At 46.6% G+C, this 18313-nt stretch overlaps 1 protein-coding gene across 4 annotated transcripts in view; it reads left to right on the forward strand.

The window, feature by feature from the left end:
- Positions 1-18313, forward strand: part of Wwc1 (WW and C2 domain containing 1) — a 142937-nt gene that overhangs the window by 59667 nt on the left and 64957 nt on the right. For 3 of the 4 annotated variants that reach the window (XM_046421352.2, XM_046421353.2, XM_046421354.2), the window contains 2 exons: positions 3586-3695; positions 12826-13029. In XM_046421352.2, the coding sequence (XP_046277308.1) occupies positions 3586-3695; positions 12826-13029 (314 nt within the window). Of the gene's footprint in view, positions 1-3585; positions 3696-12825; positions 13030-18313 lie in introns of those variants that run through there. The other variant, XM_046421355.1, reaches the window with a different exon arrangement.

The raw sequence follows: 18313 nt of genomic DNA on the forward strand, positions 1-18313 counted from the left end.
AGGGGTGACACTCAGGGATGTAAGATCTGAAGTTCTTTCCAGGGGCTCCATAGCCCCCCAAACCAGGCCTTAGAACCTCCCCATCACACCCCATTCCCTGGGCTGACTTCACTCCAGCCATACGGGCTGCTTTTTTGCTCCTCAAACTCACCAACATCACTTGACTGGCAGCTTCCCACTCTATGGTCCCCTTTCCAAGGTCCCCTCTGAGAGGCTTCCCTGGACCCCCTGCTCCCCTCTGCACTTGATCTCCACACCCTGTTCTTTTCTGAGCATTCTGAAATGATGGTGTTGATTTGCTTCCATGGGGGTGTGTCTCCCCCCTTAGACCACACGGCAGGTCCTGCCTGCTCTGTCCACTTCTGCAGTCGGATCATGGAAGCTACACCGTGAGCTTCGCCCGTCCTCTTGCACTTGTGAGGTGGTCATTTTTATTGCGCCTGGTTTGTTCGATGAGTGGATAAAAGTGCTGGAATCCACGTTGATTAAATGAAGGCAGGAGACCCTCAAACATGGGCACCTTGTTCCTTCTCACCCTGGCCTTCAGGCACAGAAGGGGCAGGGGCAGCTTGGCCCTGGTGCCTGGCTGTGGCCGCAGGTGAAGGAGTGTCACCAGGTGTTATGAAATCGAAGCTGTGGGAAATGTGCCTGAAGCGGCCCAGGGCAGGAAGAACCAGCCTGCCCACTGTGCCCAGGCGGGGAGGAGAGGTTCTGCCGGGGTCTGGCCAGTTCTTGGCTTGGAGTCGGAGGGCGGGAGTGAGTTGGGGGCCAGCGTCCCGCTGGTGACAATGAAAAGGTGACTGGGAAACTTGGGCTTGCTCAGGAGCAGTAGGCACATAGGTTACCTGTCCTCAGACCCAAAGAATCACCACCCATGACGGGCGCTTGGCAGAAGCTTTTCCACTCCTCCTACTGCTTCCTGAGAAGACCACGCCCCCTAGACCCTGTGTGCCCACTACGGCATGTGTCCCTGGAACCTTGCCCCTCAACCCATTGGCAAGCAGCAACCAGCTGCTCCCCAGCGGCCCCAACTCCTGAGCTGCTTTCTGCTCTCCCATAGGTGCCCCTCGAGCGTGCACCTGGCAAAACCTCCCTGTCTCCAAGGTGACACATCCGGGCTGTTTCCCCAGGAGGGCCAGTTGTGAAACACTCAGGAATGTCTGCACTCCTTCTGAGATTCCTCACTGAGAAGAGGCAGCGCTCGCTCTTGCCTGGCGCCCTTCCCTTCCGTCCTTCTTCCTCTTGCCTCTCCAGCATCTGGGTCATTTGATGTCATGATTGGGGTTTGGGGGCAGCCCAAGATGTGGAGGCTGGAGGCTGGGACCAAGCAGATCTGGCTGGGAAGGAGCTGGGGCTGGGAGTCCCCAGCAGGCCCCCAAGTCCTGGCCACATCTCAAAGCAGATATCTCTTCCCAGTTTGCATTCTTGGCACCTGCGCAGGGTGGAGTGCTGCAGGCCGAGGAGCACCCACAGATCCCCAGGAGGAACTGTCCTCGCCGCTCACTCGCTGACAGGAAGAGTGAGTGTGCACTAGTGTGTGTTTTAGCTCAGTGCAGCTAAGACACGTCTCTCCATCCTGATTCTCTGAATGGCACGTCTCTGCACACTGAATAATTCATCTCCCTCTCGGCATTTGTTCCAGAGAGAATCTTGCTGTCCAGATTTCTTGTTAAGTTACACAGTTCTTCCCATACCAGCTTTTCTCTTCCCCACGAAGAGCTCTCTGAGAGCCCAGGGATCAGTCCTCTGCCTACCGCCCCATGACTGCATCCCAGGGGAGGTCAAATATCAACCCAAAGCCTCTCTCCTCTCACCCTCTCCTTCTAACTTTGTGTCCTGTTGCCTCGCTTCCTTTATTCCCACTGGGTACCATGTCTGCTAGCACGAAACAGCGCACCAGCCCTGGTGGGACGTCTGCTTCTGTCACATTGCTGACGCTTATAGCTCACATGCGTCTGAACTCTGACTTTGCAACGAGCAAGCTTGGAATCATCCATGGAGTTGACGGTTTCTGGAAAAATGATGCATTTTTGGTGTTTCAGCCCTGTCCCCTAACCCTCATTCCCATCCTGCGTGGCGGGAGCTCAGCAGATAATTTGTATGGAGGACTTTGAAACATCTCATTGCTGTTCATGGAAGAGCCATAGATAATTTCATTGAGGATCTTTGCACTGAGACCTAGAAATCCAAAGGTTTTCCTGTGCCCCCACCTGCTCCAGATGTCCCCCTGGTTCAGCTTCACCCTCTGTCCCTCTAGGGTTACTGGGTTCATTTTCCAGACAGTTCTGAGGCTCAGTCTATCTTGTTAATATTTATTAGCAAAGCTTAGGTCTTGGAATCTAGCAGTGGAGCTTCAGGAGGCCTGGTGTTTAGTAAGCACATGACGTAGTTCTCTGTAGTTGGTAGAATCAAGTGAGAGCGCCTATGACCAGTCAGGGAACATGAAGATATATAACATACTTTCTAAGCCTGGACTGAGCTATTGTTCAATATTTTAATTATAATTAATGTACGAACATTACAGGGGATTTAGTTTTAAGAAAAAAGAAAAATATTTAAATTGCATCCAAATCCTTATACCCAGATAACTCTTCAGGTAACGTTTTTAATGTGCATCTTAACAGTTTCCCTCCAAATTCATTCTGATTCTCTACCACTGTGCCTCAGTTTGCCAATCTGTAGAAAGAGTACAAAGCAGAGCCCCCAGGGCCTCCAGAAGCGAGGGGGAGGAAGTAGGGAATATTAGAATGAGTGTCTTAGGCAGAGGCAGCAATGGGAAGAAACCAAAGTGGCTATCTAAAGCAGCCACTCCTGCTGAGTCCCATGTGCCTGGATTCCTGGTTCCCCGTGATCTGATGAAAATACTCGATAAATGGTTTGTAATAGTTTTCCAGGCTTCATAAGCCTTTGTTGGTTTAGTTGGGTGATTTGCCTATTTGATTTAGCCACTAAGATCACCACCACTTCCCTCTCCATGAGATGGGACAGAGAGTGTAGTTATTGCCAAAAGATAAGTTTGACTGGGCTTGTCTAGGGAGGGACAGCAGTGGGTACAGACAGTTGGGAACCATTGCAATCAGCAAATAAATACTTCTCCCTGGCCCAGCTCACAGGGGTGGAGCATCTTCTGTTCTAGATGCTGTGGTAAGCCAGCTTTTTGCAGGGCAAGTGGGCACAGCAAACACAGGAGAGAGCCAGGGTAAAGACTGGAGACCGGGTGGCCAGCAAGTTACAGGTGGGAAGGCCAGAGATGACTGGAGTCCAAGCCAAAAAGCCAAGACTTGACCTTAGAGCTCCATCCTGCAGACCCTCAGTTAGAGATGTGGGAATCAAGGCCCAGAGTAGGAAGTTGACTGGCTCAGGCCCCTACCAAAGCCAGGGCTCAAGATGGCCTCCTTCCCAGGGTGACCTTGTCTGATGCTGCCGCAGAATATGGTCACCTTCCCAGAACAAGGGAGAGGGTGGAGCTGGTGGCATAACAGTGCAGAACTTCTGGGTCTGTTGGGCCAGCCCTGAGGAGCAGCAGGTCGCAGGAGCTTGGGGGACTCTAGGCTGATGGAGTCTGTTTCTCCTCTCCCTTGCCAGGTACACCAAACCGCTCACCTTTGCTGACTGCATTAGTGATGAGCTGCCACTGGGATGGGAAGAGGCGTATGACCCACAAGTTGGAGATTACTTCATAGACCACAACACCAGTAAGTTCCCGGCTGTCCTGCCTCCCCTCCTCATCCAGCTCCCTCCCCACGCCCACCCCCTCCAAATCTGGAAGAGCCACAGCAGACATTCTCCACGCCAGATTGTGTTTTGTTTTATGAAGACGTAGATAGAGATGTCAGTGTGGCTATAGATAGATAATATATGCTCATGAAAAACAACAGTTTAGAAGAATTTTGCATCGAATGTAAAACTCCTCTTTTCGTCCACCTCCTCGATTTTATAGAGGCCGCCATTGCTAACAGTTTCTTGTGTATCATTTCAGACATTTCCTGATCCTATGTGATTGTGTGTATGTATGTATACATGCATATATTCTTTTTTTCACATATATAGATTTATGTGCATCTTGCCTCCCTCCCTAAAAAAAGTAGATGTGTCATTGTCATTGACAGACAGTTTTGGAGAAGCCAGAGCCCTAGAAAATTCTGAGCAGCTCGTACGTACATATGACCATAGTAGATTGGTCTGCGTGTGTCTGTGTCTCTGGCCCACTGTGCCAGCCAGCCCACCCTCACTTCATATCTGTGGTCCCCAGTACAAAGATTCCTTGTATCTCTGTTTCTGGGACGATGATGGAAGCTTGTCTGACAGGTGGTAGAATGTGGAGAACAGTTCTCCAGCCGGAGAGCCCACGTGTGTCTGGGTTTCATTCACTGTGCAGCCCCCTTAGCCAAGAGCATCCCTGTCCTTCTCAGTCTGCTGCCCCATTTGTCCATGTGTTCAGAGGAAAAGGATTTTCCTGATTTGCTCTTGGTTATCAAAACGATAGGATTCTCTTTCGGATTCCCTCCTCTTTCAGGCAAGAGGAGACGGGACTGCAGTGGGTGGGATATGCCTGGCAAAGTCTGAAGAGTAGGGCACCAGCTCCTTAGGGCACCTGTTTATGGAGCGCATGCTCTGTGCCATGCACAATGGTAGGCGCTCCACAGCCATTATTATCTCCTTTAATCCCCCAGTTACCCCAGGGGATGTTACAATGACTGTCCTCATCTTATAAATAGGACCTAGAGGTGGTAATCGGCTGCTCAAGACTCAGCAAAACGGTGGCTGAACTGGGGCTCTGCTGGGGCTGGAGAGTGGGGTCGTGCTTCTGAGTTTCATTTACCTGTCATTGCAAGTTCTCCTAGTATGGTGACTGTCCCATTCATTTCCTGAGCCCCAATCCTTTGCCTGGTGAGATGCATAGTAGGTGTGGCCTTGACTTTTATTAAATAGAAGAGGGCATGCGTGCATGAATGCACGAGGTGGATGAATGAGCAGACTGTGGTGGGTACCAAAGTGTATAAGAGTTTCTGAGAGACAGCTAATGGCATTAATTGCATTGTTGGGGGTAGCAAAGGTCTTTATTAGCACTCAGGATTGTGTCCTGGATAATGAGAAGTAAATATGCCTAATTGAGTGTGTGTGGGGAATGAGGTTAGCGCTCGGCGGGCTGCTTGGGCTGTCGGGTTAAACGCTGCTGTACCGCTGTACGGAGCCTTAATCAGCCCTTTCCTGCTTCTAATTGCTGAGAGCATCCCCCTCATTAAAATCTCATGGCAGGAGTGGGATTTTAAGGTGCTTCTGGGAGTTGCTGGAGAGATGGAAGGAAGCAAGGAATAGCAGGCCATGGTGAATGTATCCTTGAGGGGCTGAAGGCAGACACAGGGTGTATGCAGGGAGGGGTGATTAAAGGCACCACAAACTGGAATAATTCTGCGTGGTAGTTTTACTAGCTGTGAGGCTGTGAGCTCTCTTTTGGTATGCAGGTGATGTCACAGGGTAGAGGAAACCACTTCTGCCAATGGAGCCATTGATATGAATTTAGCTTGAATGTGAGCTTTGAGACCCGAACATCTGGAACGGTGGACTCAGACCAGTCTTTTGTGTATGTGTTGTTTGTGGACTGAAACCCCTCTCCAGAGTTATAGATCAGGCCAGGCGCAGTGGTGCATACCTGTAATCTCAGTGGCTCGGGAGGCTGAAGCAGGAGGATTGTGAGTTCAAAACCAGCTTCAGCAAGGCCTTATATAAATAAAGGCCTTTATATAAATAAAATACAAGAAGGGGCTTGGGATGTGGCTCAGTGGGTAAGCATCCCTGGGTTCAATTCCCAATAACACACACACACACACAAACACACACACACACAGAGTTATAGATCAGCATAATCAAACAACAGTTTACTCATAAATTTACCATCTAACTTTCATTCATTTAGCAAATATTTATTGAGCACGTTTTCTGGGAGCTGGGAATACACAGGAGTGTAAAGTGACAAAGATCTTTTCTCTTATAGAGGTTTCATTTTTGGCAAAAGAGACAGAAAATAAACTGAATGAACAGATGATGTAGTATGTTAGAAAATCTTTTGTACGATGGGGAAAGAATGTGGGGTCAAGTGTGTGACTGGGGTGGTCAGGGAGGGATGGTGGTGATGGTGGCCAATGACAGTAAGAAATATGATCTTCAGGAAAGAAGAGCTTGTTGAGACCAGGAGATCTGAGCTAGAAAGAAGTCAGGTAGCCATTCAGAGTAGAGAGCGAAGCTGCAAGGTGTGATCACACTTAGTTCATTCAGGAGTCAGTGAGCAGGGCAGTGTCCACACAGTGAGTGAGGACCAGGGGCGAGGACATTGGCAGAGGGCCGCCAGATGGTTTTGCCCCTTTTACTTGTTAAAAGTAGGGAATCTTTATATTGTTTTTCTCTCTATAATTTTTCTAATGATGTGTTTTCTGAGTACTGTATCCACAGGTTCTGCATTTGTGGGTTCAATGAGCCTTGGATTGAAACTATTTGAAAAAAACATTGCTTCTGTACTGAACATCCACATTCTTTTTTCCTTGTCACTGTTCCCCAAACAACCCAGTGTGACAGTTCCTTACATGGCATTTACATTTGCTAGGTATTGCAGTCTAGAAGTGACGTAAAGCATACAGATTCATGCACATATGTTGCATATAAATACTACCCCAGTTTATTTTAATTTTTTTTGGTGTGGGGGGGGGGTTCTTAATCACTGAGCTACAACCCTAGCCCTTTCTTTAAAAAAGTCTTTTATTTAGAGACAGTTGAAAAGGATCTTGCAAAGTTGCTGAGGCTGGCATTGAACTTGCAATCCCCCTGCCTTAGGATCCCAAGCCACTGGGAATACAGTAGGCATGTGCCACCATGCCTGGCTCACCCCATTTCATGTATGGACTTGAGCACCCATATATTTTAGTATCCTTGGAGGTCCTGGAATCAATGCCCTGAGGAAACCAAGGGATGACCGAATAGAATAATGAAGTCAAAGGTTATAACACTTTAGGGACTTTGGGATGTCTCCCTTGATTAATGAGTCTTCTCAAAAGCTCCCATCAGTCCACTGTACCACAAGCTGTAAGTGTGCTGGTTTCCTCCCACCTTCCTCAGAATGGGGCTGTCTTCATTTCTTTTGATTTTTTTTTTTTTTTTTGATTAGTTGATCATAGGTTTGGCCTGTGTGGTGCCAGTGTTGAATGTTTTCCAGATGTTCGGCTGTTTTAAGACAGTTGCTTTTGTTGTTATTGTTATAGCTTTTGGAAAATACAGTGCTGTTGCCTTGTGGGTGTGTTTGCAGTGCGTGTGTAGGAGACTGGTGGGCACACAGCTCAGGAGTGTGGTACTCCCACGTGCCAGCAGCACGTGCAGAGGTGTGGCTCTTGGGCAGAGATGGGGAGGAGTGCTTCTCAACCACAACTTTACCGAGCCAGCCCAGCTCCTATTGGAAGTAGCTATCTCCCAGGCAGAGGGATATGAGGGAGAAAGGGATGGGGACATGACGGTTTACGAAGGAAAGTTTTCAGGCTGCTGAATTATTAAGTTGTTGTATAACTTCAATAAAAGCAAGCCGGGCTGGGCGCAGTAGCCCACGCCTATAATCCCAGCAACTCTCGAGGCTGAGGCAGGAGGATCAAGAGTTAAAAGCCAGCCTCAGCAATAGCGAGGTGCTAGGCAACTCAGCGAGACCCTGTCTCTAAATAAAATACCGAATAGGGTTGGGGTTGTAGCTCTTTGGTTGAGTGCCCCTGAGTTCAGTCCCCAGTACTTCCCCCCAAATTTTAAAATTTATAAAAGCAAATGAAGAATAGTTGGCTATGGTGATCTCTAAAAGTCTCTCCAGGTCACCTCTTTTGGTGAGATAGACTTGAGGAAGAACAGTGGTGGCAGAAGGGCAAGGCTAAGGGAGGGACCCCTTAACAGTGACCAGCTCAGCACTAACAGCATGTGACATGACCATTGAGGCAGCTTTTAAAAAGTCAGTGCCCTTCAAGGATGGTCTTTTCAGCAGTTGCTGCTACAACTGGTATCCACATGGAAACAATAAAAAAATACACCTGCACTTTATTGCTGCCTCATGCCATATAGGAAAGTAAACTCAAAATGGGCAATGTAAACACTAACACATGGAGAAGTAAACACAGGAGAAAATTTGCAAGATTTTATGGTAGCCAAAGGTTTTGTTGTTTTTGTTTGTTTTTACTGGGGACAAGTTACAAAAAGGACTTACCAAAAAAGAACAATTAGTAAATTGAGTTTCATCAACTTAAAACCTCTGTTTTTCAAGAGAAAAACTGAAAAGGGAAGCCACAGATGAGGAGAAAATGTTTATAATATATCTCTCTGACTCTTATACAGAGCTCCTATAACCTGATGCTAAGCCCAGCAAGCCAATTAAAAAAAAAAAAGGCAAAAGATATTTTTGCACTTCCTAATGAAGAAATGCACATAACCAATCGGCACATAAAATTGTGCTTTACATTGTTGGTTTCAGGGAAATACAAATTAAAGCTACCATGAGGTACCACCACATACTCGTTGAATGACTTAAAAATTGACAATTGCAATAGCAAGAAAGGGACAGCTGAAGCTATGACAGAAATGAATCTCAAAATCCTGATGCTGGTCCAAAGAAGCAAGACCCAGAACATCTGCTGAACGAGTTTGTCTATTGTCAAGGTCTAAAACTGGAAGGGGGATGGTGGGGGCGGGGAATGGAGAGGATTGACTAGGAAAGAGCACAGGGGTGTCTTGGGCTAAAGGAAATCTAAAAGTGATTGGAGTGGTGGTTTAGGATGTATGCATTTGTTAAACTGCACACCTTAAACCACTTCATCGTGTGTAAACTGTGCCTCGGTTGGAGTTTATTTAAACCACACATTGATTCCTACTTCATACTGCACACCAATTTTATAGACATCTCAGGGTAGTTCCACTGTGTAGCCAGGTTGAAGACCAGTGTTCTGGTGTGAGTATGTGTTGTGTTTGTCTGTTTGTGCACCTAAGCATCTGTTTTGGTTTACACTACAGGGGAAAGGAGGGGCTACCACAAATGGTAGGAAAGCCAGGCCAGGCTGTCAGTTAAAGGACCCACATACCTTTGTATTCCAAGGAGCAGAGTTTAGGTCTGAGGCCAAAAGAAATGTGGACTCCCAGACTCCAACCAGAGCATACCAAGGAGGACCCACCCAGCTGTGATGGAGGGTACCTGTCTGGGGACCCACATTCCATCCAGCTTCTAGCAGGTGGCCTTGCCCAGAGCTCAGCTTCCCCCTGCCAGCCTCAGTGACTGTGGGTCCCTTGGTGTTGTCATCTCTTGCACACTGGTTCTCACCTTTGGCCACATGGGAATTGTCTGGGGAACTTCATAAACCACCATCACCTTGTTCCCACCTCCAGAGGTGGCCCTGTGGTCTGTCCAGGTGTGGGGCCCGGGCTGCAGAGTTTAACAATTCTCTGGGTGAAGAAACTCGTTCTTTGGTGCTGGGGATGGAACCCAGGGCCTGGTGCATGCTAGGCAAGTGCTCTACCGCTGAGCTACATCCTAGCCCTGTGGAAGGTCCCCGTGCCCTATTCTGATTGAAGAGTTCTGGGGCAGGGTTTGGGCCTGATTTTGTTGCAGGAAACTCGTTAGCTGATTCCAATGTGCAGTGAAGACCCCAAATCACTCACTAGAGGAGGCTCAGCGATTTTTTGAGAATTGGGGAAAAGGGCTTTCATAGGTGGATTTTTAAGTATAGAAATTAGCAGAACCTTTGAGAAGGTAGTTTGGTAGTATCTACTCAAATTTAAAAGATGCATAGTCTTCCTCTTTTAAGAAATCTGCCCTTCAGAATCAGCACAGATTCATAGAAGTACGTTTTTAAGGCTCATCACTGTACTATTAATTGTAAAAGACCTGAAAAGAATCCAGATGTTTCCCAATGGAAGTCTGGTTCAATAAAACCTCATACCATACCGTGGAGTACTATGCAGATCTTTAAAAGATCATACACCTATAAAGAACATGATACATCTCCTGGAGGTGAAAGCAAGTTGATGATCATTATATCTGACATGGGTCATGTTGCAGTAAATATAACTTTATATTATTTACTTATTTGTGTACAGATAACTTTGCATATCATAAACAAGGATTTTTAGTAATGAGGGGGCACCCCCTGTTAGTGTTGGAGTGATGGAAACTCTCACTTCTTTACTTTGTAACTTTGTAATGGTAGAATTGTAGAATTTTTCTTTTTCGTATCTTTTTAATCATTTTTTTTCAATGAGAACTATGCATGTATTTCTTTTTGTAGCACAGCCTATTGAATCCAGGGCCTTGCACAGACGAGACAAGCACTCTACCACCGAGCAAACCCCTAGCTCTGAAGGTTAAAATTTAATTCTCAGAGCCAGGCGTAGCACTGTGGTAGAGCAGTTACCTAGAGCCACACGGCCCTGGGTCCCGTCCCCAGTACTGGGAAGAACAGTTGACAGACTTAAAACACATCTTGAGCCTGGCCAAGACACACCAAGCTTCTTTTCTGTGGCCTGTGCCAGTGGGTTAGTCCCTGCAGGAAAGCCACAGTCTCCTACCCAGCCACCCTGCCGCCCACCACTGCACACGCCCCTCCTCCTCCTGTTTCTCTTCCTCCTCTTCCTTTTTCTCCTCTTCATCTTTTTTCTTTCTTCATTTTTCTTCTCGTTCTCCTCCTTTTTCTTCTTCTTTCTCCTTCTTTTTCTTCTTCTTCTTCCTCTTCCTCCCCTCCTTCTCCCTCTCTGGCTGGCTCCTCCCTCTTGTCTGGTTGAAGGGACGTAAAGCTGTCCTCATGAAAAGCAATTCTCCAGTCCCTGTCTGCAATCTTCACACCTATTTTCCTTCTCAGAGGGAGGAGGAAGAGCTTGCAGAATAGCCAGTCACAGACACCCGGAAGGCTGGCCCTAGGCAGGAGTTTGGTTTTCCTTTCACCACGGTTTGCTTGCTGAACCTGGACAAGGTGCCTCACAGTTTTCTTGGGAACAGTGATGAGAGTCCATTATTCTTCTCTTAACAGGTGCAGAAGTAGATTCAGAGAGGTTGAGCCACCTGCCCCTGGGAACACAGCCTTTGTGGCAGGAATGCGAACCTGGCCCTCTGTTTCTTTGATCCTTCCCTCCTTCACTGGAGATGCTCATGGACCCTCAGAGGAAGGGAGCTAGAGGGCCTAGATTAGGAGGCACAGACTCATATGTCCTCAAAGGCACGTGACATAAATGAATACAGCAGACCTGGTGTAGAAGAACGGAGTGCTGGGGCCAGTGGTCAATTGTGATCCCAAGATGGACAGATCTTCTAAATGACCCAGAAAAGTTTCAAATGAAGATTTTAATGAATGTATCTCCTTATTTTAACTTTTTCATAATCAGTTCAAAATTACTAATACTCTGGGCTAAGCAAAAGCCTGCCTACAGGCTGGTTACTGGGTGGCATGATTGGACGATCTCTTCTCCCGACAACAGGAGATAACTGAGGATTCTTTGATAATCCTTTGCCTGCTTCTTGTCTGCTAGGCAGACAAGAAGCAAGTCTTTTTTTTTTTTTTTTTTTTTGCAGTACTGGGCATAGAACCCAGGGCATTGTGCAGGTCAGGCAAGCACTGTACCTCTAACCTACATCCCCAGCCCTTTTTAAAATTTTATTTTGAGGCAAGGTCTCAATAGATTGCTGAGGCTGGCCTCAAACTTGTGATCCTCCTTCCCTAGCCTCCTGAGTGCAGTTGTGAGCCTTCATGCCTAGTTCAGCTGCATTGAAAGAACATCAACCCTTTTAATGTTTTGGATTTTCATTGTTCATGTTTGTTATACACCTGTTTTTAAAAGCCTAAAAAAAAATAACCTACTTCCCAGTTGGTTGTTAAGATTTTGTTTTATCCTCCTAATCATTTTGAGAATGTATATATTTATTTTATTTTGATAAATACAAAATTATTTATTCAGTTTGCAGGTTCATTTCCATTTACTTTTATATCAGAAGCACATTTGCATTTTGTTAATTTTCCTTCAAAGGCATTATTATTAGTGGCTGCATTATACTGTGCTATGTAAGTAGAACATCTTTATTCAAGCAGTTATTTCCTGTATAACCTTGAGCAAGTTAATTAGCCTCTCTGTGCCATATTTTTCTTTTTTGTATAATGGGGATAGGAAAAGAATCTACTTTATAAGTTAGTATAGGGATTGAAGAAGTAAATACATATGAAGTTCCTAGAACAATGCTTTATAGAAAGTAAACGTGAAGGATGTACTTGATGCTTATTATCATGATTTTGTACAAATGCATCTTTGCTTGGATTTTAAGAATCATTTTTATGATAAATTATTATAGAACGAATGATTGGTCAAGTTTATTAACTTTCTTAAGACTCCTAATTTGCATGGTCAGGTAGCCCTCTAGTAAGACTGTTGTAATTTATATTTCTATCAAGCTATATAGTTTCTATTTCTCCATATTCTCTGACATAGTTATTCCTTTCCTTTACTCTTCACTGAAACAGATGACCTTGACCGTCTGTGATGCCCTTGGGCCTCTGTGTCTTGCTTAGAACTCCAGCTTGCTTTTCCTTCCGGCTGTTCTCAGACAGAGATTGACGTTTAGTGTGGAGATTGACAAAGCCTCTGTTGGTTTATTTTCTATTTATGTGACTAATCCAAATGGAGGCTTTGTCATTTAGAGATTTTAACCCATTTACATTTATTGTGAGTTTCTATGCCTTTTGCCTTTGTTTTCTGGTGGTGAAGATTCCACAGGCGACTAACCCAACCTTTATTTCTCAGATGCTGACTTAGGATCTCTGGGTTCTGTTCCAGAAACCACTCAGATTGAGGATCCCCGGGTACAATGGCGGCGGGAGCAGGAGCACATGCTGAAGGATTACCTGGTGGTGGCCCAGGAGGCTCTGAGTGCACAAAAGGAGATCTACCAGGTGAAGCAGCAACGCCTGGAGCTCGCGCAGCAGGAGTATCAGCAGCTACATGCCGTCTGGGAGCACAAGCTGGGCTCCCAGGTCAGCTGTGAGTACCTCCCACTATCCCCGCTCTGCCAGTACCTGCCAGGAATGGCCATGCTTCGTGCTGCCACCATTGCTTCTCAGTACGTCTGAAATCTGCCTGTCTTTCTCCATCCTCACTCCTCATTTAAACCACCCTCCTCTCCACTGCTCCTCCTGCTCCTAACCTGTGCTAGCTGCAATTCATTGACCATTTACATTGGATTGTATTCCATTTCCTGTGACTATCTTAGAATGCCACCCGGATTGTGCATCTCCTTGTTTAAAACCCGTGAGTGGCTACGGGAGGTGGGGAGCAGAGAGAGGAGTTTTGGTTTGTGAAGATGACAAAGTTCTTGAGATAGTAGTGATGGATGGCAGTATCTTCCAACAATGGGCATGTACTTAATGCCATGAACAGTACATTGAAAAATCATTAAAATATTCGTTATGTATATTGCAATGGGAAAACCAGCAAACAGCCTCCAGTCCTCCCGAGGCCCACAGAGCCCTATGTGATCAGGCTCTGCTGCAACCCGGCCTCCTCTCCTGTGTTCATCACTAGGATGCAGATGCACCACTTTGCTCCCACCCCCGTCGTATGCCCTCAGTCTGCCTCCTGCTCTGTCCTGCAAGCTCCACATCCGGGTCTTTGCATTTGCTGTTTCCCTTCCTAGGAGGCTTTTCTCTTGATCGACTTGCAAGGCAACTCCTCCTTGTCCTTGAAGCCTCATCCTCAGGCCCTTGCCTCTGAGAGGTTTGCTCTGACAATTCTGTCAAAAGCCCCCTTCCTGATGGGCAGGCTAACGTGCCTGTAACCCCAGCTGCTCAGGAGGCTGAGGCAGGAAGATTGCAATTTCGAAGCTGCCTGGGCAACTGAGAAAACCCTGTCTCAAAGTAAAATAAAAAGGGCTAGGGATGTAGTTTGGTGGTAGAGTGCTTGCTTAGCATGATCAAAGCCATGGGTTCCATCCTCAGTACTTACCAAAAAAGTGGGGCCCCCTTCCCCACCATGGCCTCGTCGTGGCTCTGTGGATCTTTCTCGTTGTGGGTTTCCAACACGTCTGCTCTCACTGTAAGGAGGCTTTACAAGGGCAGGGCTCCTACCTTCCCTATTTACCCTAGTGTCCCCAGGAGGGAAGCAGGTAGGCCAGTATCCCCTTTGTCTTTCTTTCCCAGGGCTGGGAGTTACCAGATTGGTAGCTGTCCAGGATCACAATGACCTTTTTGTCTCTTACACTATTTTTAAATAACCAAATATTTCTGTGCTTGCTGAGCACTCATTACACACCAGCACTCCACCACAGTATGATCAATTTGCAAGGCAATTCCTCCTTGTCCTTGAAGAAGGACTGTTTTATTCCATCTTCATGACAGTTCTGTACAACCCAAGCACAGTTCAAGCATTAATTCAAGCTTAATTCACATCCCCCTTTAACAGATAAGGAAACTAAGGTTTAGGATCAATGCTGTTCCCAGGGTCTTCATGGTGAGTCACAGCAGTAAGTTTCATTTTGTCATTTTCCCCAACACATTCAGTGTGGCCTTGGGGACCAGCCTGAATCTCCAGGGTGTCAGGGTGGCTCTGGCTTGGTTGGGTCACTGGTCACTGGTCCTGTGTGAAGCCCTTGCTCTGAAAGTTCATTCTGCTAGCAGGGTGGGCCAAACCATGATGTGTTGCTCGCGGTCCCAGCCCTGCCCTTTTCCTTGGACACTCAGGAAAACTTCTAGAATCTCAGAGATGACAGAGAAGAACTACATTGCATTCATTAGCCATTTCTGGGTCAGGTAATGTTCTAGAGACTGCTGTGAATCTGTCTTAGCCTGGGCTGCCATAACAAAATACCACAGACCAAGGACCAGGGGCTTACGCAACAGACATTTTTTTCCTTGCAGCTCTGGAGGCTGGACATCTGCTACAAAGGGGCTGGTGTGGTCAGGTGCTGGTCCAGGCTCTCTGGGCTTGCTGACGGCAGTCTTCTCCCTATTCCTGCACGTGACTGAAAGAGAAGGTGACAGCTCACTCTCTGTTTCTTCTTGTAAAGTCACTATCCTATGATGGCAGCCCTACCCTCATGACTTCATCAAAACCTAGTTATCTTCCTGAGCCTCACCTCCAAATACCATCATTTTAGGGCTAGGGCTTTCACACATGAACTCAATGCCTAGTGTTATCATTACCACCATCCTGGAAAGGAGATATTATTGCTTCTAGTGAAACTTAGGTTTAAAGAGATAAAGAGGTTTCCTCCCCACCCCGTCCCCAAGTTCCACTGTTGGAAAAGGAGCAGACGTACATAAAACAAGGCTTCCTATTGGGCAGGATGTTTACATGGTCCTAAAGTATTACCCCCCAAATTACTTTCTAACTTCAGAGGGTAAAATGCACTTTTCCATTGGAAATTAGCAGCCACCACTTTACATGCGTGGTGAAATTAGCACCAACAGTAACGAGGCCAGTTGACCTCATATGCCCTCCAATGTGATGTAGTGAAAACATCACCAAATCCTTCACAGAAATATTACATCTGCTTCATGAATGCAGCCAGATACACAACATGCAGTAATCTGCCAGGTAATTGGCCTAGATCTTGAAAAGCCTAAAGCAACCTACGAGCCAAATGAAATGCTGGTGTCCTAAATAAGACGATACACCGGGGAAGAAATGGCCATAAAAGACATTCTCAGACCACTGCAGAACTTTCTTAGGTGTAATAATGGCATTATGGGCATGTGGAGAGTGTGTTTTCAGAAGGTGCATGTGCATCCTGTCTGCAACTTGTTCTGAGAAAGATCAGGGCTGGGGGAGTAAAAGTAAAGAAAAAGGGGAAAAGCTAAGCCAACTGAGCACATCAGCGGATGTCGATGACACATTGACCATTGTTGTAGGCTATAAACCAGGCACCGACTTGAGAGGAAGAATTGGGGTGGGAGGCGGGATCGGTAGAACAAATGTAGAAATATACTGAAAACTGGTGAGTCTAGGGGAGGATGTATCAATAGTCATTGTATTATTCTGTCAAGTGATATGTGGATATAAAGTGTCCAAAATTAAAACTCAGCTGGGGGAAAAGAGACAGATACTGCAAGAATGAAGCATTCTCATGACAAACGCTTTGGCAGGAGGTGATGGTCTGGGGACTCTGGGGTCAGAAGGCCTGGGGCCCAGGGTCTGCTCTAGCAGCACCGAGCATGTCCTCTTAGGGAGCATATGTGAACTCTCAAAATCTCAGATTCCTTATGTTTAGTTGTTGAAATACTATGAGTGCCTTCCTCTGGCAGGTCCATCTTAAGGTCTCTCAACTGCAGCATGGTTGACATTTAGGGCTTGGTAGATCTTTGCAGAGGCTACCCTGCATGTTGGAGGATGTTTGCAGCATCCCTGATCTGTACCCACTGGATGCCGGTAGCACCTTTCACCCCCAAGTTGTGACAAACAAAATTGTTTCCAGACATCTCCAGATGTGCTCTGGGAGTGAAAGTTGGCCCCAGGTGAAAAGCGGTGGCCTAGAGAAAACACATAGAACAGTTTCCTAATAATTTACTAATGGCTCAAAAATATTAATAGGGTCTCACTCAGTTGCTCATTTCCTATCTCTAAATAAAATACAAAATAGGGTTGGGAATATGACTCAGTGGTTGAGTGCCCCTGAGTTCAGTCCCCAGTACACCGCCAAAAAAAAAAAAAAAAAGAAAACTTGAATAAAATTACTTTCAGGCTGTCTATATAAGGTGTCTGTGAAACATAAACGAATCTTCTCTTTTGACCTGCATCCCATCCTCAAGATATCTCATTATGTGTGTTCAGTGTTCTGAAGTCCAACATCTAAAACACTTGTGTCCCGTGCACTTCAGATATGGGTTCTCAGCTTGCAGATACCTGGCCAATGGTAGAAATTAGGGATGAAGTAGTTCTTCTGCCCTGTGTCTGACTTTCAGACACCCCCAAGAGCTGCCCCAGCCCTTCAAGGCCACCGCCATCTTCCGGGTTGAGGATCTTCTGTCTTCCAGGACTGAGGTCATTTCAGGCAACTGAACTGAGACTCAAACCAGACCGTACTGGGGAGTCCCCCAGCCCAAGTATCCCAGTTAATTGAGGTGTGACTAAAGCTCATCATGACTCCTTTTCAGGTTTTACAAGCCAGGTTTGTCTTCCAAGTCAAGCTCTTGGGGTGATGGACCGGTGAGGTCACCTGCTTCTCCTCTGACTCCCATGACCTGCTGGGGCTTGTGAGGACTTTACCATCTGGCCCTAGTTGCTTGGGTCTGACACAGGCAGGGCCCTGCCCTTGCATGGAGACTTTGTTTACACTCTCTGTTGAAGTGTCTAACTCTGTGGGGAAGGAAGGAAGAGGGAGCTGTCATTTAATGTGCATCTACTGTATACCCTAGAGAGCCACAGGCTAGTCCTCTCCCTCACCACTCAAACACATAATCCTGCAAGAGTAAGTTACTCCCATTCTACATGCAAGGAAACTGAGGCCCAGATAGAGCAAGTGGCCCCCTTAAGGTCACATTGGTAAAAAGTGTCAGAGCTAGACTTTATACCTAGGTGTAAGAGAAACGTAGATTCTCTTTAATTAGTCCAACTTTACCAGTTAACAGCACTAAAGCTTTTGGCCTACACTTGGTTCCTCCCAGCCTTAAAAAGGTGAGGGTCAGGAAGGTGAGGTTCTTGGGTCCTCACCACGCTTCTTCAATCCTCTAGGCTTTATATTCCTGAATGAAACATAAACTTAAGGCTTTTACTTAAAAATGTCAGTTGGAGCCAGGCACGGTGACACATGCCTATAATCCCAGCAACTTGGGAGGCTGAGACAGTAGGATCTCAAGTTCAAAGCCAGCCTCAGCAAAAAAAGTGAGGCGCTAAGCAACTCAGTGAGACCCTGTCTCTAAATAAAATACAAAATAGGGCTGGGGGTGTGGCTCAGTGGTTGAGTGCCCCTGAATTCAATCCCAAGTACCCTCCCCACCAAAAATTGTCTGTCAGGCAACCCTCCTGAACCGCTCACTCCTAAACTAAGAAAATATCAGGTAAGACATTTTGTTTTAAAAGGAACATAATAAGGACAGAGAGGATTGCAGAAGAAAGAGCAGCAATAAGATTTGGAGGCTGCAGAGTAGATGAGCAGGCGGCAGCCTCCTGGAGAGACGGAGAGAAGAGAAAATGGGCCCGTCGTGAGGAAGACTGACTGCGACAGTCCACACAGGGCACTTGCCAAAGCCTGGGATGTTGGCAACCGCTGTCTCTGGAGAGGCCCAAGCTGAGGAGGGTCTCTGAGAACATTGGGTGAAAGTTGTTTCTGAGA

The sequence above is a fragment of the Marmota monax genome, unplaced genomic scaffold (assembly GCF_021218885.2).
Source record: "Marmota monax isolate L192 unplaced genomic scaffold, Marmota_monax_Labrador192_F-V1.1 WCK01_AAM20220418_F8-fsc00084, whole genome shotgun sequence".
Classification (NCBI taxonomy): domain Eukaryota; kingdom Metazoa; phylum Chordata; class Mammalia; order Rodentia; family Sciuridae; genus Marmota; species Marmota monax.